Raw genomic sequence first — 22,516 nt, 5'->3', positions numbered from 1 at the left:
ATATGTAAGCAATAAACGAAGTTGCTCCAACCGACCAACCAACAAGGTTGTGGTGCAGTGGTGAGACTGTTTAACTCTTAATCAAATATCTCGGGTTTGAACCCTGGTATGAAAAAAATCTTGTTGGAGCACCACCTACAAAAAGACCCTGAGTGCGAGATCCGGATTTAGTCGTAAAAGAGTTGCTCCAACCAATTCAGACTTAAAACTCGTCGAACTCATTAATGAACATGTCTTAGTTCGAAACATACTTGCATAAACTTCGTTACAACACTAAAACAATTTAACCTGAAAAGTCGGAAATTGAATTGGAAATACACATCATTTCACTATGATTAAAAGATAAAAATTTATATGCATTCTTTAATTAGACGTAGACTTCGAGCGCGAGTAGGATATTCTCTGCCTTAGAGATACAATTGAGTCTGATGAGAGTTCACTAATGGGATGGGGCGAGCACCAGAAATTTCTGTTTGTTTTCACGCTGGGAAGGTGCAAAGTGAAAGCCACAAGTCTGTGGCACCAAGTCATACATAGATAGCTTAAGTTAGTACAATTTACATACATAATGTCATATATATAGAGCCTACTATTCTGTGTCTAACCCACCTTCAGCTTTCCACACTTCCACGCCTCCAGGAAAAAAAAACGAAAGAAAAAAAAATTACTTGTGAAAAAAACCCATATACAACTGAAATTACCATCCTAAACAATGTCCTATGGTATGCCTTGCCTGCTTTACCTTGACAATCAAGCTGCTCAGATACATATGGGGGCTGCCTTTGCCTGGACCAAAAAAGATAACCAAGAAATCGTCTACTACCTGGTGCAGTATTATTATCTCTCTCCAAACTTTTACAAGCCACTACATTATTGTCCTTCAGCCCCAGTAGAAATGATTATTGATGACGGCCCACCAACTCCTCACTTAGCCTACTGAACACTAGCTTAACTGGAATACAAGCAATGGCTGTTGGCAGTGTCTCTTGTTTGATTGCCCCATTTAGTTGATGAGTGTTGGAACCCTTCTGACCACTACGTTTCTGCTGCAAGGCTATAGATTTAAGTGTTCTTACCTTTTGATAAGAAGATAAACTAATCCTTTTTCCGGACTTTCTTGCAAATGTTCTCTCTATGGCAGGCTGGGAAATAGTTGTCCTTGTCATGCTTCCCTTTTGAACAACACCACCTACACTAGCTTTTTGGACATTTTTGTTGCGGTCTAAAGCTTGGATGTGCTTGATTCCTTCAGGACTATCCAATCCTGATGATGCATGCGTCCGCGGAACACGAACATTTGCAGTCCTGCGAGCAGTCCTCCAAATAGGTTGGAGTGCAGTATCATTATCAGATGATTCTGGAAAATTACACTCAGTTGCCCAAAGGAGGCTTTCAGAAGAATTGTTTGAAAGTACGTCAATTTGGACAGGATATCCAACTATTGCCTGCCCATTTATCTTACTCGTCAATGAAATCATAGCTATGTGCCCTCTCTGAAAACTTGATTGGACTTTTAAGTCCACATTGACCAGCATGGTCCTGCCACCAGAGTGATGGTAGCTATTCACAGAATCAAAATTCTCAGCAGGCTCCTCCCAGTAACCTCTGCTTGCAGGTTGATCATCCCAAGCCCAATCCACACAATTGAACATGTTTTGACTAGCAGTATGTGGAGCTCTAGATCCATATCCAGCCTTTTGCGCCTTTGTCAGGGGGTCATCTTGAAGACAGCCATAACCTCTCTTTCCCTTGAAATTAGTCATACGACAGGGCCTTCTCGCAAGGTTTCCATCATAAGGATCCAGAGGCTTCCTGTTAAGACTTCTATTATTCCTTTTCCCTTTTAGTTGCCATTTAGACACCCCAAAGCCAGCAGAAAAAGATTTCTGGTGATAAGCATGAGAAGAAGTGCCATCAGTAAGTGTCACTTCATCCAGTTCCTCACTGCTGATACTTCCATGTTCAGGTTGTGCTTCAGATCTTCCTATATATTTTGGTTCTAGTTCTATAGATGCTGCACCATCTGCATTAGCAACAAGCTAAGTTAGCCTACTTAAGCAGTTCACTGTCTTATCTTCTCTGTTTAAAGGAGTGCAATGCCTATGGAAGAACTGATTCACGATGTCAAGAGAAATGATTAATAAAAGAGAGATAAGGAACTTTGCATTCACAATCAGAACTTTTGAATCCGTTTTTTTAAATCTGCATTCACAACCAAAATTAGAAATAATTCTCCAGTTTAGATGCAAAAAAGTGCACAATTCCAGAGAACAAATTCACTAAAGTTTCTTTTTCTTTGATAACTAGAAAGAATACCGACTTGGTATTATGGAAGAGATATCAAGAAATTAAATTATAACTTATGATCATGTCTACTTGTCAGTTGTCACTCAAATGTGACTTTCCTTTGGAATTGCTAAAGTTCTTTGCTTTAGAACCCGATTACATCTCTGAATCAAACTCTATAACTCACCAAATTAGCGACAAAATCCAACTCAGAAGAAAGCAAGTAATAGTTTTCCTCGCTAAAAGTAAAACACCTTGCTCCTCTGTACTCTTTTGTCCTTTTTGTTTTCGGACTAGTCCTAGCGCTTCATTAAAAAATTAACAAGCCCTAGTCCTTCGTTAAAAAATTGAAGTGAATAATAATACATCAGTAAGGAGAAACAAATATTAAAATGAGGACACCTGCACCATCAAAAAGAGGGGGGAGGGGGGTGGGGGGATTAGGAGACATTTTACAACCTCCGGAGACTTTTTTGAGAAAAGGGGACCTAAACATTGGTTTTGAATGCTTCTTCCTTTTAATTGAAAGTACTAGTAATTTAGAACATCAAAACTCCAACCATGGAAGGGTATTTAAGACCATATACCAAATTCTTTCTTTTGACATAATAAGAACTAAAAAAATTCCACCGCAGCAAGTTTCTAGGATACCCATGGAAGTCCTTAACTGAACTTCAACATGCTAGGGCCTAGACTACTTTGAACTTGCTCACAGATGATACAGAATGTTGGTGAAGCAACCAGTACAGCCACTTTCTGATAGCTTCACCCCTAAAAATCGCAATACAAACTTAGAGGACTGAACAAGGTGGCCATGGCATACCATGTGTACCATGAGAAGGAGAACCACAGAATGAATCGGTTCACATAGGGTTAGTAGAACACACAAGGTGATTCAAGCATAGAGAGTGAGGGATTGAAATAATTAAGTTTATCCAATCAGCTCCAAAGATCTCAAAGTTCCAAAGTTTAGAGGTGTTACAGCGTAGCCTCAAAAGATTGTGTACGTTTGATGCTGCTTCATTTTGTCGAGAAAAAGAATGTACATGTAAGGTGGCTTGTGCAAGAGTGAGAAGGGAGAAACCTGAGATTGTGGCCAACTCGTCATCAGTATCTTCCGCAGAATCTGTCTCAGAAGAATCCCATTCAGTATATTCTGCAGACCCAGAAGCATTCTGTTCACATAAATCAGCAGGATGAGAACCATTATCTTCACGCTTCAATATTGAGATTTCCATCTGGGCATGATTACTCTCTTCAACAGTCAAAGATTCTGTAGGCTCTTCTGCCAAATTACCCCTGCTTTTCTTTGCAACTCCTGGCTGCCCCTCTCCCGTTTCAGAGATGCAAACAGAACCTGAGTCAAGTAAATTTTCAGAACTCTTCAAAACTTGAGCAAGAAGGCAGCTCCTATCACGCCTCCTGACAAGAATTTCTTCAGCCAAGCCTTCATCTGATAATTTCCTTTTGACTGATAAACTTTTTCTCTCAGTATTAACTAGGCGTTCTGAATTATAAATCCCATCAGCAACAGCATGCTCTAAAGGAACAGTACTGAGGCCCAAATCCTGTAAACCTCTCATCCTCAGAGGTACATCAGAATTCTCATCGTCCCCACTAAACTGATTATGATCTTTGGATTCCTGTATAAAAGAAAAGTTGCATGTACTCTTTTCCTCAAGGAAGAAACCAGATTTATGCGAAAGTTGATGAGATTTAGATCTTAAACGTCTCCCATTCCCATTTTCCAAGTATTTTGATGATGTATGTGACTCTCTTCCGGAAAAATCAAAAGTAGATTTATTGGTTCTATCAGTAGACGAACAACCTAAACTCCCACATCTTTTACCTAACTGCCTCTCAAGTTCAAGAGCATGAAGTATTGCATCTTCGCGTCGTGCATACTTCTCTCTTTTCTTCGGAGGCAGACCTAGGGAAGCTTCTGCCCGTTCAATAAAATCATCAAATTCGCCACACCTGAATGCTTTCACTCGCTTTGACTTCTCCAAATTATACCAATCCCTGGTAAGATACACACAGAGAAACACCATAACATACCATACTAAGACTATGAAGTGTCAGCACCTAGTAAATAAAGTTTAATTAAGACAGCTGACATAGACTTATGAAGATACAATATTCCACCAGCTATAAGTAGCATTTCTATTTATCAAGAATGAGAGAGATGGAAGCAGCATTTAGCAAAAAATAGAATCAAGCATCTTTTGATTCTTCATGTTGCTTTTCAATTAACTTAGATGCTCACCACATGCAGGCGACAATTTGAAAAGTCCCATCAATTCAAAGAGACCATACTGGCCCTACTGCCTTAGATAACTAACCAGTAGTTTGTCCAACAAAATAAAGCCACTAGTGCACCAGTTCCAAGCAGATTTCTAACACCGACTCACTCTAAAAGAAGGCTCTTACTCAGATAGAAGAAACAAACAAAAGAGGGTTTGAAGCCCCAAATGTTGTACTCCTTGAGTGGACTAATACATGGAGAAAGAAAGTCCTCATACGGAACTACTGTTTATCACAAAATGTACAGCATTGGACAAAGAAAAGAATTAAGTTAGAACTCTGTACGAGCTCTTGCTTTGTTAAGTGTCCTTCCCGGACTTCTATCTCGAGTCTTGTCATGATCGCGCACTCGACGTAAGAACTTTGCTAGCGGATCAGACCATTCATGGTGCGTTAACTAGAAATTAATGGCTGGCTTAGTTAGTATTTTCTGTATGTGTTGCGAACACTTCCAATTCTGCAACATTTTTCTGACTAAATCCAGCTTCTGAATCCACAAGCACCGGCTTGAGTATCCCCTAAGTAAAACTCTCAAGTGGATGAATCAGAATCTTGACTCAACCTCGTAAACTTTTCAATAACATTGTGAAAGCTTGTTGCCAACAGGTTTTAGCCAAAGCTCACTCTGCCAATTCCATAGAATCAACTTATGAACATTTGCCTCTTTTTTTTCTCTCCTGTGTATTTTTTGTTCTTTAACTGTGTATTGTCATGAACTAGAGCTACTGTAATTGCATATAATAATAATCTTCCTCTCAAGTCTCCAGTGATTAGGTTAAACTCAATCTTACCCTCTTAGGCAAAGGGTGGAATGGCACAATACAATGCTATTCCATAAATAGCTTACAAGGTGCAGCGTATCTCTATTATCATTATGCATTGTTTCCTCTTTTTACAACTAAAGGAGAAAAAGGAAATTTCAACCAATATGAAGAGTCCTAATCTCCTAAGCCAGGCTTCCATAGCGGAGCTTATCTTCTGAACTCAAGAATCTTCACCTACAATACCAGGGAATTCACAATTACCATTCTCCAACGTAGCCCAAGATAAGCTTTTAGCCACTAGGCGTTGATTTAACAAGGAATACGAGCTAATCAGCAAACAATAAGATTATCCCATTTCCATTTTCTTCCTTCATAATGACTGATGGCAAAGAGTCCAAACTTCTAACCAGGGCGGACCTATGTGGTAGCGTAAGGGTGCCACGACACCCGAACACTCGGCTCAAATTTTCATATACACATAGTAATTTAGTGAGTTATAGTATATATAAAAGGTTGGCACCCATAATAGCATTATCATTTCTGATCTGTTGGCCAATGGCCAGGGTGCCAGGCGCTAGCTGTAGGTTCGAATCCCCTTAAGCGCGTTTGTTTAGTTAACTTTTTCCCTTTCTCAAATCATTGCCTCTACCCATCCGCAATGTTTTGAGAAGCGAGAAGCGGAAAAAAGCGACAGGGGCTCGCTTCACAGAAGCGTGAAGCGAAGCGCATGCTTTTTTCAAAAAAAGCGCTATTTAGTATAAAAATATAAAATATAAAATATGCATAGATAATAAAATATGCTCCATTGGCATATTCACTTCAACTTCATCATCGATTTCATCATCATCAACAAGATTAACCATGGATGCTTCAGGATTCATTTGAGTTTTAAATTCATTTTTTTTCGTAAAATACTCTTTTATTTCTTCCTTCACACTATTCGGGACCTTTGGACACACTTTAACATCTTATAACCACCAATAAAATGCTTCTTGTGACGAAATATTCCGCCATTATATGTCATATCACAAAAAACACATTTGATTTTTGTGTTACTTCCCATGGCAATTCCATATGCCCAAGCTAGATTCTTTTTTTGTGTCATTAAGAAAATACAACTTACTACAAAGAAAAAATAGAATAATAATTCAGTCACACAATTCAAATTGTCAAAACAATAACAGAGCAGCTGCATCAAAATTAAAAGAGCAACTGCAGCAAAATTAAAAAAAAAATAATAAAGCAGCCAGACTATGTGGAAAAAAAAACAGAGCATATGCTTTATCTTCAAAAAAAAAATGGCCAAACTGCTGAATAAAACTTGAAAAAAATAATTCTTCGCAGACGGCAGTTGCGCAGAAATAGAAAAAGAAGAAGAGAAGAAGAGATGAACATCGCAGCAGTTGCGCAGACGGCAGAACTGCTGAATGAAAATAAAAATAGAAATAGAAAGAGAAGAACAGAAGAAGAGAAGAAGAGAAGAAGAAAAACTAACCTGGTTGAACTCTCGAAGTTGAAGAAGAAGTCGCAGCAGTTTGGAACAATTAATTATAAGTTTTACAGATTTTTTTTTAAAAAAAAAACCTAGTGCCGCTTTTTCAAAAAAAGCGAGCTTTTTTCTCGCTTCTAGATGAAGCGTGCTTCTCGCTTCTCCCATGAAGCGCACGCTTTTTTGAAATCGCTTCGCTTCACGGTGTTGAAGCGCTAGTGCCTCGCCTCGCTTCGCTTCGCTTCACGCTTAAAGCGAGCGCTTCGGTGCTTTTTCACAACACTGCCCATCCGTTTTTTCGGTTTCCCTTTTTGCTTTTTCTTTACTACTCTTCTTTTTCTAATTTCCTTTATATTCTTTAGTTTTGTATTTCAACTCTTTGTCCAATAAATCCTCATCTGATAGTTTATTTACTTAATTATCTCTTAATATATATTTTTTGAAGATCTCCAAATCTTTAATTGAATGTGATTTTAATCTTTTTCCCCTTTATTACTACAAAGTACATTTTATTTGTTGAATTTGATTATTCATTTCTTACTATTTTGAACAGAGACAGTGGATGCAAGGCCAACATGTGCTAGTTCATTGATTGTTTTATACACTTTATTAAGATTTTTATTTTTGTTAGAAAATTAAATTTTTTATTATATTTGTATAGGTAATTTGTGATTTTTCGTAATGAAAATATTTTCCTTTACTTGTATTGTTAATGGGAGGGTAAATGTCCATAATAAAAGCTGCTTTGTCTTTTATTTTTTATAGAACTCATCATGAGTTACAATTTGGAGTTGTCATGTTTTAAGAACATTACTACATTATGTTTGAATTGAAGGGGTCTAATTGCATATTCAAGATTTAGTTTTCTTGCTTATATTTCTCATCTTTGTTCAATAGTATTTGACCAAGAATTAGATCGAATCGTACAAAATTTAATTTGGTTCGATGACCGTGTATTACTTATGAACCAAAAATCTTGTTAATCGATTCGAATTAGCCCAAAATGGATTGAACTGATTGAATATGTGCCTCAATTCGATGTCAATCACTAGTGATGAGTTTGTGGCACCCACAAAATTCAAATCTTGGATCTGCCTCTGCTTCTGACTATGAATCCTAAACTATTAACTATCCAATTATTGTAACGTACTAAGTCCAGAATTACATTTGCAATAGTTAAGCTAATTGTTCCCCACTTCCAACCCCAATTTTAACTGAAATATCACAATGCAAACTCACTGGAAATTCATTAGTTATAGTGTTATCAACAATACTCCAAGTTTCCTGCAACTAAAAATCCATCAATAGCATGCAAGACAACAAAAATCAAGATTTTCCCATTATTACAAGTTAATATCAACGTGCAACATTTACCGTGCGTCAAAATCTTCCACTATAAGATAAATTGAAGGGTGAGAAAGGACTTACACACTAGCATCTTCTCTCCCAAGAAGCTTCACTGGAGTCCCAGATCGTGGAGACATCAAATGAGTAGCTGAAAGCTCATCAGCACATAGTATTTTACCTGGCCACCACGACCCATTTCGCCTTCGGACCCAAACAATACTCCCAACTCCACAATCCCCCGTTCCTGATTCTGTTTCAGAGCTCCCCATCTCTCTATAGCTATATGTCTATATCTATCAAATGCTAAAATGATAGGAACTCCCTTCTTGACAGACTATTGGGGGTTTTGATTGCTGAGTTTCCGGAGGGGGGGGGGGTGGAGAATTGGACTTGCAGATTGGCAAATGGGAGAATCTAAATGGAAAATTTGGGGTTAGGGTTAGGGTTTCCAGTCAAAATTGGATAAAATTTATGTATTTCTGAAAAAATTACATATACTGATCGTCCACTTAATTCAAGAATTGTAGAATTTTTCTCTATCATAGTCGTATTTTGCGCTTTATCTAATTTGATCGAAGAGGTTGAAATCAAGTCTGAAAATCGGTGGCGTCGACTCACTGCATTAAACCGCACGAGTTATTCCCTTTTTTTTCCCTTCATTATAATGAAAATTAATAATTTAAAACCATGTTTTTTTTATAGGTGCATAAACAAAATCACCTCTTTGTATTATGTAAAAATTATAGTTTTACGTCTAAATAGATATGACAGTGTTTTTTTATAGACTTGATAATATAATTGACATCGTTTATGAAAATAGTAGCAAGCTCACGCACTGCAGGATTTTTTTTCCAAGTGAGCAAGAAGAAGAAGGCCTTTGACATTCTATATGATGCTTCCTTAATTTTTTTTATTCGGCAGTTAAATGTATAATTAGTTATTATTATAGAACTTCTAAAGAAAATGTTAACTTATTAGAATTCCAAGCGAGTAGTATATAGAAATACTATAATACTTGATGATAAGAAGAATTGAAGAAACAAATTTCTCTTCATAGAAGTGTGACATAATTTAAGGACAACACAATAAAATTCCTTTTTTTTTCTGAAAACTTTTCTTAATTGTGATGATTAATTTAGGTACATCCCAATAAATTGAAAAAAAAAATAAAAGATCATTTAAGCATTTTGAAATTTATCTTATACTTAGTATTAATAAAATAGAAAGAAATATTTCATAGAATTTTCTCACGTGCTAAAAAAATAATGTCAAACAACTTTTCAAATCATATTTAAAATTTGACATATATTAGAAACGGTATAAAAATATGACTCACTTTAACTTAACAAGCATATAAAGAAATAATGATCCTCAAGATTTAGATTTTAAAAGATGTGTTCATATTTGTCAAAATAATAAAAGAAATTCAAGGATTATTTTGTACCACTTATATACTTAATAGACTAAAGAAAAGGAAAATGATAAATAAGTAATCTCTTTTTATTTATTTAGAACAAACATAAAACCCCCCAAAAGGGAAATTATTCAAGTTTAGCAGGTGATAAATAGAGACAATTATATGTGGGCTTCTTCTAAAACATTACACCAAGGCCCTATTATTGAGAGGCTTAGGGTTTCTCTTTGCAGCCCAAAGTTCAAAATAATTTGAATTTCCGCTCCAACGGTCACATTTGACAAGGGGTTCTTTCTCCTCACCCACACAAGTATATATATCCCTCCTTTTTCTCATCATTGTCAATCCAAGTGCAGCTCATAAATCCCTCATCCCCCGCCCATAGATCGATTTCCTGTTTCATTTCAGCAGCAGAGATGGATTTCCACAGCCTCACAAGGAGAGAATTGCAAGCTATTTGCAAGAAGAACAAAATCCCAGCTAACATGACCAATGTCGCCATGGCTGATGCTCTTCAATCTCTCGAGTTTGTAAGTTTTTTAAATCAAAATCTGTTAACTCGGTTCCTGTGTTGTAGAATTGATGAGTTTGTTTGAAATGAAAAATGAAATAAGTAGCATTTCTAATGGTTACAGTAGGAAGGGAGTTACCGGTATCTGCCAATATTTTTTGTTGTTGGATCGATTCGGTTTACCTCACTTGCAGTCACCTCTCTCGAGTTTTCAAGTTTTGTCAAATCAAAATCATTATTGAGTTTGTTTAAAATGAAAATAAAATAAGCAGCATTTCAAATGGTTACACTATGAAGAGGAATATCTGTATCTGATTCGGTCTGCGATTAATTTTTTCTATTGGATCGATATGTTAATCGGTTCACTTACTTACACCTCTCTCGAATTTGTAAGCTTTTTTCATTCAAAACGACTGTTGAGTTTATCTAAAATAAATTAAATAAGCAGCAATTCAAATGGTTACAATGGGAAGAGGAATATCGGTATCTGATTCGATCTGCAAATATTTTTTGGTTGGATCGATATGTAGATCGGTTTACTTCATTTCACTTGCAGTCACCTCTATGATACCAAGTTTTTTCCAGCTTATATTTTGTGGGCATTGACCCTTAACTTTCAGATAATTGAGAATGTGAGGAAAGCTGTGGACTGTCGAATAATTAATTGATTTTATCATTATTAAGCTGTGGATTCGCCATCTCTAATTTCTGTACTAAAACTCATTCCTGTTTGTTGGATTGTGTGAACCACCTAATACCTCCACAGCTAGATTCCTATAGCTGGTTATAACATATTTACCTAATAGTACATTGACATTGTACATCAGAAAGGAAATTCAGAAATGTTTTTATATGCAGGTTGATGGTATTGAAGAGGTCTTGAAAGCATGTGAATCTGATGGTGCAAACTCATCCATGGAATCCCCTGGAAAGTCAGAAGCATTAACAAGTGTACCTCAGACTGGTCGCCGAACTACACAACGAAAGACAATCAAACATGACTCAGAAACTTTGCAGACCTCGACTAGGAGTCACTGCAGAACGAGAGGAACGGTGGTAAGAGAGATTGATGAAGCCAAAAATGATATGCATGAGACTCCTGCATTGCCAACTACCAGAAGGAGGGCTGCAACGACTTCAGTTCGTGCAAAGCTGGAATCTGCCATGAAGGAATGTGAACCAAAAGAGAAAATTGGGGATCAGGTTGAAGAAGAAAAGAAATATGTTCCAAAGACACCAGCAGCTGCTCTCACTAGCCAAAGAAAGGAAGTGAAGGCAAAGAGTTCAGTTAGGCAAGTGTACAGCACTCGTCGATCAGTGAGGTTATCTGGGAAACCTATGCAGGAATCAAGCACACAAGAGGATGAAAAGTCAGGAACACTTACGTTTGATGCAGTTTCTGAAGAAACTGATGAAAGTTTGGAGGTGAACTCTGAGCTGCATTCTGCTCACAAGACTGAAGAATTAGACAAAAATGGTAATGTCCGCAAGCTCATGTAATCCTTAACCTCCTTCTTTTTCATGTACATGACTTGGTCTCAGATCTGACTGGCAACTATGCTACAGTTATTGATTTGAAATCATCCGAGAGTTTGGACATCAAGAACGATTCAGATACCGTGTCAGGTCAAGATTTAAGTACCTTGGTACAAAATGAAATAGACATGGAAGATGGTGTTCAACAAGACAGTGCTAATGATCTGGAAGTTGTTGCTTTAGATACAAAAGCAAAAGACGGCTCAGAGGAAGCAGCACTTGGTCACAATAACAATGGTACGTATTGCTCTGTTCTCAGGGTAGAAAATTTTGAGAAAATGGAAGATGGTGTTCTGTGTACTTTTTGTATCAACTGTCTTATCACCATCTCTGTTGTATGATATCCTATGCAATACTTTGTGATCATTAAATGAAATTATTTTTAGGATCTGAAGAAATTTTTGGAGAAGAACCCATGGAAGAATCTGAAATTGTTGCGGAAGTTAAAAAGGAAAAAGATTATCAGAAGAAAAGCCAGAACTTGGGTGATGATACCAAGAGTAATTCAGATATCACCAAGCAGCCTAGTGGGCAGGATGAGCCCCATTGTGGTGATACATCTGATTTTATGGCAGAAAATGATGAGGAAGAAGGAGATCATTTTGATTCTGATGTTGCAGGAAAACAAGAGTTGATTGGAGAACAACCTGTAAGTGTCAATCCAAACAGTAACATAGATTTTCATGAGGTGAATTTGCCTGGGCAATCCAATGGTGAGGTCGAGGCTAAGGGGCGTGCAAGTCAGCAGAAGTGTGTGACTAACATGCAAGCTAACATAGATTTTCTTGAGGTGAATTTGTTCGAGCAATTCAACGGTAAGGTGGAGGCTAAGGTGAGTGGAAGTCAGCAGAAGTGTCTGACTAACATGGAAGATGCTGGAGAAGAACCCATGAAAGAATATGACGCTTCTCTAGAAGCTGGAGAAGAACCCACGGAAGAATATGATGTTGATTGTACTGAGGCTAACGTGGATGCACCAGCTGATTCTCTGGAAGTTGCTGGACGAGAAGAATCCATGGAAGAATATGATGTTGATTGTACCGAGGCTGACATGGATGCACCAGCTGATGCTCTGGAAATTGCTGGAGATGAAGAATCCATGGAAGACTCTGAAGTTGATTATGCTGAGGCTACTGTGGAGAGTGCAGCTCATAGTCTTCTGCCCTTGCCTCTCATTCCTGATGCTGCCCCAGAACCGGTCTTCACTTTGGCACTGGATCCTATGCAAAATCCTTCTGACTTGGCAAGCACAAATTCAGAACTCACCACTCAGACACCACTTGAGAATTCATCAGCAGTGACAAGCATAGGACTGATACTTGTTTCAGATAACAAGGAAAACTTGGTTTGTATGAAAGAAAGCAAAGGCACTGCTGGCAATAACTTGCAAAATTTAAGCTTGAGGAAGCTTACAAAAATGTTGAAAGATCTAAAGATCTCAAAAGATCCTAGTGGAAAGGAGGTAAGAACAAGAGCAGCTAACATTCTTTTTAATTTGTGTGTTCCTCTTTCACCTGTGGTTGTAGATGTTTAAATGTGGAGTAGTATAATTGATGTGTTTTTTCTATTCACAGGCAGTAAACTCAAGATCAGCCTTGCAAAAGGTTCCAGACAACACCGTTTGACCAGTGAAAACGAAAATTGAAGCTCATTATAGGGGCAGACCACTCCGCCTGCCATTAAGTGAACCTTTGAGCGGAATGAAGATGGAAGATGATCAGCCTTGCAAACCTCTTGATTTGCTACTTTTGCTACTAGTTTTTGTATTCCTTGAGTTACTTTTTCAATACTTGTATGAACAACTAAAAATTACTCATATGATGATGAATCCACCAGATATCTCTTCAATTCACCTGAATTATTCTCTGTCAATCTATCTAGCCTCTCTCAAACTACTTGTGATGATTGATCTTTGATAAAAAGAATAAAGAATTTGGCACCCTCTTAACAGTTGCAATATGTAGCTTCCCTTTTAATTTTTGGCAAAAATTAAACATTACATTGCTAAAGCAACTTTTATGCATTTGTAACTCAATAAGAAAGAAAGTGGGAAGGATGGAAAAAGATGTCCACAGAAGCTCGATCCTAAAAACAACTCCTCTAAAAGGTTCAAGAAACTAATTGCCAAAGGCAAAATATATAATTTCTCAGTTGCACTTCGTGTTTGTGTCGCCCCTCTTCAAGTTGTACGTAGTACATGAAAAGTTAATGTTTTGATACCTTGCTCTAAAGCGCTTTCATCAAGATTTAAGCACCCTTCAAGTGGTCAAGTGAATATTTCCAGAAACATCATTTCAATGAATACTGCCAAAGCAACACAATTGAAATATGTTGATTTTCAGGTATATGGAAAAAGCATAATGGGATTATAAACCTTAGTGGAAGAGAAAAAGGACTCCTCTTTTCATAAAAGTAGAAAGACAATTGTCTCAGTTGATACCATATGTTTCCTTGTAGATAAACTGTTCCACAAGAACACATGCTTAGAGGCCAAAACGGGAATGATAAGATACATCTAGGGACAAACTTTTCATGAAGCAGGGTGGATCGATCATCGGTTTGGCATGCTTGTATGGAGATCATTAATCACCTATTTCACATGGAAGGATACATACTTAAAATACTACAGTAGGTATCAACAGACACAATTCTCGTGTACGGGGAAGACCAATTGCAAGGCTCGCATTTCAGCATACAGCAGAATCAAAAATCAAGCTTTCACCCTAGATTAGGATTCCACTGCATAAAAGCACAGACCCAAAAGAACAAGTTTTGATGAGAGTTCAGGCGTTTTAATTTACAGACGGCAGGGTATTCAGCTTTGTCCCTCAAAATAGGTACTTCTTAGTAAGCCTGCAAAAGCAAATTAAAGTTAGATCAACAGGTTAGGGATGACTGCAACAATCCTGAAGACATAAAAGCCAAGTTGTAGACCTGATCAATCAGAAGGCTGAAGTGCCCACTGAAGAGTACCCAGCGGCCTTGAGATCTTTCAGGGTGCTCGATAACCAGTCTAGTCCCTCATATAGACCATCCCCTTTAAGAGCACATGCACCTTGTATATGCCATTTTCGGTTTTTAAGATCATAAAGACCGAGGCCTTCACACACTTCCATTGGAGTCATTGCTCCTTTCTGGACCAAAATTAGGAAAAAAACAAAAAGGTTCAAGATGATAAAATATCTACCTAACACAAGGAGAAAATGGCAAAGGGATAGAGGGGAAATTTGATTTGCTTCTTTTACAATATATTAAGTTCTATGTATGTGTGTGCACTTCTTTTTATATTGCTTGGAACGATTAGGAGAGGCTTAAAAAGATTTGCCTCATTCCCACATTCTTTTAGATAGAGAACTGATATTGATGGGCAAAAGCCCCTCCAATTTCATTTCCTAACAACATGAGAAGGCCAAAAGGGGGACATTTATCCGCCCAACCAAAAGAAAAAAGAAAGAAGAGAGGACTAAAGGTAAATGACAACCATCCTTCTTTTACTCCGCCTACCAAGCACATTTTACTCAGAAGTCACAATGCAAGAGAAAAGTGACAGAAACAGAGACCACTCACATAATAAAATTAAGATGCAGGTTATGGTGTGAGATGGAAAGCTCATGATTGAGAAATCAGAATTTATTTTTTTTATCAGGATATCACACAATTTCCAAAACATAAATAAGAGGGAACACATAATAATAGCAAAATACACTATAATAGCATTCGTAAGCTTTAGGCATCAATCTTGGTAAAACCAACTCTGACAAACAGAACTTAGTGCAGCACATAGGGCAGCTGGAAGACAAGATCCAAGTGTGATGGCTCTGCACCATTGTAGTCAAATTTTGAGTATTACTAGCACAGTAAAAGACTTTTGGGTCACGCTCCTTTCACTAGTTTAGGATTTCCTGCAGTTACCAAGAGGTTTAATTACTCAATAGCTTTCGGTTACAAATCACTTTCGTGTTCTTATTGAGGGAAAAGCAGCTGCAACACATTTTCTTAATCCTGCAAAGATAATCCATTAGTATTCACCTCTGTTTGCTTTGTTACCTGCGCATCATCTTATTGCTATAGTTCATGGTCATACTTGGACTACAACAACATACCCAGTGTAATCCTACAAGTGGGGTTTGGGGAGGTTCGGAATCTATACTAGTTTGTCCATATTATTTGTGTAGGGTGCAAAAAGACAACAATTCTGCTCTTGTAAGGGCCAAGTTGCGTTCCTATCACAACCTTATTTCTTGATGGAAAAATTCCAGTAGGCCATAACCCTTGGCACCTTTCCCTTTGGATAAGCATAGGTAGTTTGTTGCCTACTAGTCAATCAACTATTCTTCAACCCCAAAACCAGTTGGCTTCAACTATATGAATTGTTTATATCAACCATGTTTTAATCAAATCCATTTCAATCTTTTCTTTTATCAGTAAACAAGAGAAAATCGAACACATTTCATTCTAATACTAAATAATTTGTCTTTTTGGAAAATTAGAGGTTCTCTAAATCCACGCTTATCGCTATATAGGCCTACACAACTTTAATCAAACATAAAGGACTTCTGGCAACAATGACGGGTTTTCTAAAGCTTAAGATTCTCTCACAATTATATCTACAGAAGTCTCAAACCATATTAGAAACACTCCTGACAACAATTAAACCTTTATTCCAACAAGATTTATTTTATGAATATGTTAAGACCTTCGTGGCTGAACGTTCACTCCCCAAAAAAGAAGTTAGTCTCGCAACCATTTCATAGAACTGACATTTCACTTTACGTGGGACCCATGATTGCATAACACTGTTGTAGCGCTCATCCTATTCTAGTTCCATGTGCTACATTTTTATCTATCATACAAGTATCCTAAAATATGGAATCTGAATGACTGGATTTCTGCATTTAAGTACCCCAACTGATTCAATTGTTCAGACGGTCTACTTTTGGAAGGTTTTGGTGGAAAGGAAGAAAGATAAGGGAAAAGAAGTTGTTCCGATTGTGGAAAGGGAGAAAGTGAAAGGAAGGAGGTGTGCCTGTTCCTTGGTTCTTTTTGAATTAGAATGCTTCGGTGAGGTAAAACAACATGAGCATCTACCTGATGAGATACGGACTCCCCCACACCAATTTGTTTTCACTAATCAAGTACCAGAATACACCAAGCATCAGCTGTGGATCACCACAGGGAAGTTCAATAAATAAAACAGCATGTCAAAGCTTACAAAGGCCAGGACATAGGATCTGATAATAAGCACAATAAGATCTCAAAATCTTTGAGTATCTTTTGTTTTTTTTCGGAAAAAAAGGTAACTTTTTTGCAGCACTAAGAAAGTCAAAATCTTTGAGTATCTATTGTCTTGGATTAATTTAGCAGTGTATCCTTCAACAGTGCTTAAAGAGAGAAAATAGATAACAAGCAACTAAATGCATTTTGTTGATGCATAAACCCACTGATTTCACAAACTTACCATGTCCTGCTTGTTAGCAAAAACCAAGATGACAGCATTAAGCATAAATGGATCTCTGATGATAGCCTGAAACACATTAAGAATGAGATTTCAGTAGGTAAGTGACCATTGTACCTGAGACAGAGAGATAAAAGTTCAAAAACAGAACCTGAAACTCTTGCTTTGCATTTCCGATTCTCTCTCGATCCAAAGAGTCAACAACGTAAATCTGTATACAGTAAAGCACTTAGTAAACAGATATAGTCTCCATTTTATAGAGACGGATGTGCAAGCAGTTACAGCAGTTCACATAAAAGGGAAAATGTAGGTTTGGTTTTTCACATGGAAGTTGACTTACGCATTCAGTAATGATGGTTCATATGGTATATCACGCTCACACATTTTTTCATTTAAAATACCTTATGACCCTTCAGGAATTAAGCTTCCTTTTCAGCTTTTAGGTAATACCACCTATTGAAAAGAAGAAGGGGGGAAATTCACCTTTTTCTTCTACAAGTAAAGAGGGAAAATTCATCTTTCCCTATGGCATCTAATGATATGAAAATTAAAATCAACAGTAGATACGTAGTAATAGACATAGATACAATCTAATTTATATATGTAGTTACCAGTCCATCTGTGTTATTGAAATAATGCCTCCAGAGTGGCCTTAATTTCTCTTGTCCACCGACGTCCCACACAGTAAAAACAACATTCTTGTACTGCACTTTTTCTACATTGAAACCTGCATGCCATGCACATACAACCAGGTATTACATATACAGGCATCACTTGGTTTCATGGGTGTTCAATACTCATTTCTGTACAACTTTGCAATATTCCAAACAGAAAGGAATTTCCATTGCAATATTCGAGAATCCAAATTTGTGCCTTCTGCAACCACTATAATGTGATCCTATGTGATGGCCTCAAATATAGGAAGAAAAGAAAGGACTTATTTTCAGTCAGAGAATTAGAAAGAAAAAAAATGATTTGACCCTTCGGGGTGGCTCAGATGGTTTGGCTTGGGACTTCCACAATGGAGGTCTCAAGTTCGAAACCCCTTGCCTGCGACAACAGGGGTTGGCCTTCTGGTTCGAGCTCGTCGCACGGGCTTGCCTAGTGAGGTTTACCTCTCTTGTATAGTTTGTGAACTATTGCACAGAGCGGGGTTTACCCTGTGCGCAGCCAAAGGATAGCGGTTGTGGGTTCCATTGTCATTAGAAAAAAAATGATTTGGTTGATGAAGCTTTTAACTAACTCTAGCATGGACTATCAAAATACCTTCTTTCTAACAAGTGTTGACACAATCTTTTCAATGAACTAAGAATACTTCTCAAACAAAAATTTGTACATGTGGTTCTTCTGGTAATAAGGATCCACTTATTAGAACAGTGCAGAATCAACACTACTCGGCATATGTTACCATGCATCCAATTACATCAACCCTATCGTAGGTAATGCCATATTTCCATTTTCTCTCATAATTCATTAATAACCTATCCATTATTTATTTATTTAATAAGTAAAGCATTTTGTTGCCAAAATACAGCATAATTAAGTGATATTCGGATCTACATTCTGATTATATAAGGAAACAACCCCCTATTAGCTATGTAGGGTGCTCAAAAAGCTACCATATCTTTTAGATCTTGGTGTTTTTTTTTAAAGTTTTACCTATGACATTGACAGGTCTTCTTTTATAAGTACATTGATAGGTTATATTGCAGTTAGTTGAAACTTCAAATTCATCAAGCATCAAGTAATTGAAAAAAAAAAGATAGTCAAGTCAAGAACAATATCAATGAAAGAAGATTCAGAACTGAAGCTCCAACAAAACACTTTTAAAGTCAAAGTGCCACACAACCGCGAGCGAGAATTTATAGCAACAGCATACCAATAGTAGGAACTGTGGACAGAACTTCTCCTATATGCAGCTTGTACAAAATAGTTGTTTTCCCAGCTGCATCCAGTCCTAGCATCACAACCTATGCCAACCAAATGATAAAAACACAGCAGAAAGGTATAAAGATAATTAATTACACAAACGAGAAGAGAATCTGCTAAGAAAATAATGAGAGACAAAAGGTGTGCAGTGAACAGAAGGCAATGGCCTATAAAGCAGGATGGATGATAAGAAATAAGCATCACTTCTTACGTAAACCTGCTACAACAATCTAACCATTTGTAGTAATAATTTTCATTATAGAGGAGACAAAAAGTCATTGCAGAAGCAAAATGGTTTTTCCTCCAAGAAACCTTCCATTCCATTCCCCAAGCCCCTCCCTATGCTGTCAGTAATGTGGACACTGTGGGCACTGCATTAGTAGACTAAAAACATATGGCAGACATGATTTATGTGAGCTAGTACTTCATATAAATTTATGATGATTACCTATTTGAAAAGATAAAAATAAGGATGATGGAAAAAATGAGATGATCTCTGACACATTGAAGGGCTCTACTGATCTAAAGATGGCCATTTTAGGCTCTTTGCAAGTTAAACCCCGCCTGCTTTAGAGGCCCTTCGTTGAACTGGCAGGTCCCTGAGCAATATCAAGCCACTGGGTAGCTGGCATTCTGCACAATGAGGAAACTGGAATCCTAGAGGAGAAGGAATGACATTGAAGGGAATAGGGTTTTACTTTTTTATCCCACCTACATAGGAAATGAATGGGTACTTTTAGCTTATTTTCACCTGATCTTCCTGAAATAGCTTCAGTATTTATTGTTTCCAATTTTGATGAAATCAATTTACTACTTAGAGGAAACAAACAATATAGATCAACTAAGTGAATTACAAGACCAAGTTGAAACATTAGTTACAGTGAAGCCGTAAAGGAAGCAACCTTAGCAACTGCACTTATGCACAAGAACTACCACTAACAGCAGTGCGCCAAAAGGAAGAAAACAGTAATGTGCAAATGAAGAAAAGAGTGACCACTGATCTTGATAAATGGAAATTGACCAAAATTAAAGGTCAGAATTGTCATTTGTAATGATAGCATCCTGTATCTGTTTCCAACAGACAATTCTGTTAAGGCATCTTTATATAATTTTATTCTCTATGTACTATTTACTCAATGTGCTCCAACAATGGCAACCTTAACCCTCAATAGTAAGATTAAAGATACACAAAGAAGTCAACCCCAAGTTCTTCAACTCACATACAACGAACAGATCATTTCATAGGTTGGTGTACTCTAAATATGATAGACAGTTCAAAGAAGCCCATACAAGACAGTTAAATCACAATATACAATTAACTTTGAAAACCCAGGACTAATATTTTTGCCGTAAGCTGCAGGAAGAAGCTTTAAAGCTAAATTCAACCCTGCATATCACATTCAGTCCTCAACAACCTCAAACATCTTTATACTTTAACTCAATTTCCTCAAAAGTATATAGCCAGGGTGTGGGTGTTATATACTTTAGATTTAATACTTCAAGCACTAGAATCCACTCAGGAATGACCAAAAAAGAAATAGTAGAGTGGAAGCTGTTAAATAGTAAGGGAATGGAGGAACTCATCTTCAAACCTTCGGAACAGAAGATCTTAAAATAATGGATGATATTCAGATCAATAATCAGAAGAAACCTTTACATTGTACCGAAAGATTAAAAAAAAAAATAAGAAACCTTCACAACTACTTGTAACTACTATCCCTTTTATTAAGAAACAAATTGGGAATAGGGGAAGGGAAAATAGGAGAGGGGATTAGTTCAGATAGCCACCAACAAGGTGAAAATCCAGTTAGCCAACCAACTGAGCTACTAACACTTTGTTTGGATGGTTGTTACGTATTGTTTCATAATGTATCGTATTGCATTGTATTATATTGTATCGTACTGTATTGTTTTAATGAATATAGTACTGGGATAAATCGTATCATTCTCTATTGTAACATAATGTCACGCATTCATGATTTGAATGATAAAATTACAAGAAAAGTAGTGTACGGAGTAGAGCTTCTATGAAAAACTAGGGTAAAAGATGAAATATAATTATTAAATAAAAAATAAAGACAAAAAATGAGAAGAAAATATTAAGGTAATAACACGATCACACAAATCAATTGTTACATAAAATGGGCCTTTTCGTCGTTAACTAAAGATGGATTTAAACAATACGATACAATAGAATTTAAGTAACAATCAAAACAAACATTGTATTTAAACAAACAATATAATACAATACAATACAACGGTAACAGCCATCCAAACAAGGTGTAAGATTTCCCCAACTCCTACCCCTGAATTGCTTACCCAGACAAGAATCTTAATTAAGGTGAGAGTTAAAACTACTAAAGGTAGACAAGATTCTTAATTAAGGTAACAGACGAATTTATTGTCTCTTAACTAGACCCGGATCAAAAGTTCATTTAAAGTTTACATTTTTTTTTTTAAATGGACCAAAAAATTCAAATGTAAATTAAGTAGACATCCCCTTCCTCTAACCCCTTTACCAAGAAAAGTGAAACCCATCATCTTCAATGAGCTAAGAAGAAACCCCACAAACTCAAATTGGCAAAATCATAATTGATCATTTCCAACAAGATATAAACATACAAAAATAGTAAGGAAAAAAGAAAGGGGTATACCCTCATCTCAGAGTTGCCGAAGAAAGTATCAAATAGCTTGCGAAAGGCTTGTCCCATTACGCCTTTTCTCCTTCTTCTTCTTCTTCACTCGTTTCTCCAAAAGCGAATCAGATGAAATTGGAGAGTGTACGATGACGATCCAAGTTGGAGAAGCTAATACGCTTACTATAATTTGGTGATCTGACAAACTTATTTGAGAATTACTTTTAAAAAAAAAGAAGAAATGAAGAAGAGAAGGTAGCGTTGTTTTGCCTTCGTTTTTCTCTTCTTCTTTTATTTTTTATTTATTTATTGAAAAAAAAAGAAGTTTATATTCCCCTTTGATTCCATTGTTTTTAGCCCTGGAAATGGAATACTTTGGAAGTTGCAAATACTGGGAATTCTATGGATCAACTCTTTCTTTGGTTTCTTTTTCATCTTTTAGTCCCCGAAATGGAATACTTCAAACTTGGAAAGTTGAAATATTGTGCTTTTTTTTAATCCGTGGGACCAATTTTTATTTATAAAATCATCCGATAAAATAACACAATAATTTATTTTCGAATAATTAATTTTGAGATAAATTATTATGTAATTTTATCTTTAGCTAAATATGAGATAAATTCATTTTAAAATTTATAATCCTTTATTCCTCTTATCAAACTAAAGCCTTATTTACCTCGAGTAAATAATGCTAGTAAGTATGAGTGGCCATAAATATCAGAAAATCAAAAAATCAAATCAAACCAAATTAGTTTAGTTCGATATCAAGTGCACACTTTTTAAAAATCAAACATCGAAGAACCGGATTGAAATTTGTCAAAACCAAATCGAAAAACTGAATGTCC

At 36.7% G+C, this 22,516-nt stretch overlaps 3 protein-coding genes across 3 annotated transcripts; 1 reads left to right on the top strand and 2 right to left on the bottom strand.

Moving 5' to 3' along the window:
* Positions 1-379: 379 nt before the first annotated feature.
* LOC129899471 (uncharacterized protein At1g51745-like) lies at positions 380-8,923 on the bottom strand. The gene is made up of 3 exons (XM_055974456.1): positions 8,272-8,923; positions 3,371-4,308; positions 380-2,023 (listed from the first exon to the last, which is right to left on the bottom strand). Exons 1-3 carry the CDS (start codon positions 8,457-8,459, stop codon positions 900-902), a joined length of 2,250 nt encoding a protein of 749 aa, XP_055830431.1. The 5' UTR covers positions 8,460-8,923; the 3' UTR covers positions 380-899.
* Positions 8,924-9,820: 897 nt separating this feature from the next.
* LOC129898829 (uncharacterized) lies at positions 9,821-13,599 on the top strand. Its single transcript, XM_055973516.1, has 5 exons — positions 9,821-10,134; positions 10,974-11,592; positions 11,682-11,888; positions 12,038-13,113; positions 13,226-13,599. The coding sequence occupies exons 1-5, from the start codon at positions 10,021-10,023 to the stop codon at positions 13,274-13,276; spliced, it is 2,067 nt and encodes a 688-aa protein (XP_055829491.1). The 5' UTR covers positions 9,821-10,020; the 3' UTR covers positions 13,277-13,599.
* Positions 13,600-14,030: 431 nt separating this feature from the next.
* On the bottom strand, positions 14,031-22,055 carry LOC129898830 (uncharacterized). The gene is made up of 7 exons (XM_055973518.1): positions 21,690-22,055; positions 18,986-19,076; positions 17,718-17,833; positions 17,258-17,317; positions 17,110-17,175; positions 14,586-14,785; positions 14,031-14,504 (listed from the first exon to the last, which is right to left on the bottom strand). The coding sequence occupies exons 1-6, from the start codon at positions 21,744-21,746 to the stop codon at positions 14,594-14,596; spliced, it is 582 nt and encodes a 193-aa protein (XP_055829493.1). The 5' UTR covers positions 21,747-22,055; the 3' UTR covers positions 14,031-14,504; positions 14,586-14,593.
* Positions 22,056-22,516: the final 461 nt, after the last annotated feature.

Source organism: Solanum dulcamara, chromosome 8, assembly GCF_947179165.1.
Source record: "Solanum dulcamara chromosome 8, daSolDulc1.2, whole genome shotgun sequence".
Lineage (NCBI taxonomy): Eukaryota > Viridiplantae > Streptophyta > Magnoliopsida > Solanales > Solanaceae > Solanum > Solanum dulcamara.
Note: the sequence above shows the minus strand (reverse complement) of the source record. Positions and strands in the feature narration are given on the sequence as shown.

What these genes read in the sequence shown, in the direction of transcription:
- LOC129899471 (XM_055974456.1), bottom strand. Translation starts at nt 8,459, where the DNA reads ATGGGGAGCTCTGAAACAGAATCAGGAACGGGGGATTGTGGAGTTGGG. An exon ending in GGGAGAGAAGATGCTAGTGT is followed by an intron (nt 4,309 to 8,271) that starts GTAAGTCCTTTC and finishes GTATCTTACCAG; the next exon opens with GGATTGGTATAATTTGGAGA. An exon ending in CGAGTTGGCCACAATCTCAG is followed by an intron (nt 2,024 to 3,370) that starts GTTTCTCCCTTC and finishes TTGCTAATGCAG; the next exon opens with ATGGTGCAGCATCTATAGAA.
- LOC129898829 (XM_055973516.1), top strand. Translation starts at nt 10,021, where the DNA reads ATGGATTTCCACAGCCTCACAAGGAGAGAATTGCAAGCTATTTGCAAG. An exon ending in TGAAGAATTAGACAAAAATG is followed by an intron (nt 11,593 to 11,681) that starts GTAATGTCCGCA and finishes ACTATGCTACAG; the next exon opens with TTATTGATTTGAAATCATCC. An exon ending in ACTTGGTCACAATAACAATG is followed by an intron (nt 11,889 to 12,037) that starts GTACGTATTGCT and finishes AATTATTTTTAG; the next exon opens with GATCTGAAGAAATTTTTGGA.
- LOC129898830 (XM_055973518.1), bottom strand. Translation starts at nt 21,746, where the DNA reads ATGGGACAAGCCTTTCGCAAGCTATTTGATACTTTCTTCGGCAACTCT. An exon ending in TCAATAACACAGATGGACTG is followed by an intron (nt 17,318 to 17,717) that starts GTAACTACATAT and finishes TACTGTATACAG; the next exon opens with ATTTACGTTGTTGACTCTTT. An exon ending in ATGCAAAGCAAGAGTTTCAG is followed by an intron (nt 17,176 to 17,257) that starts GTTCTGTTTTTG and finishes AATGTGTTTCAG; the next exon opens with GCTATCATCAGAGATCCATT.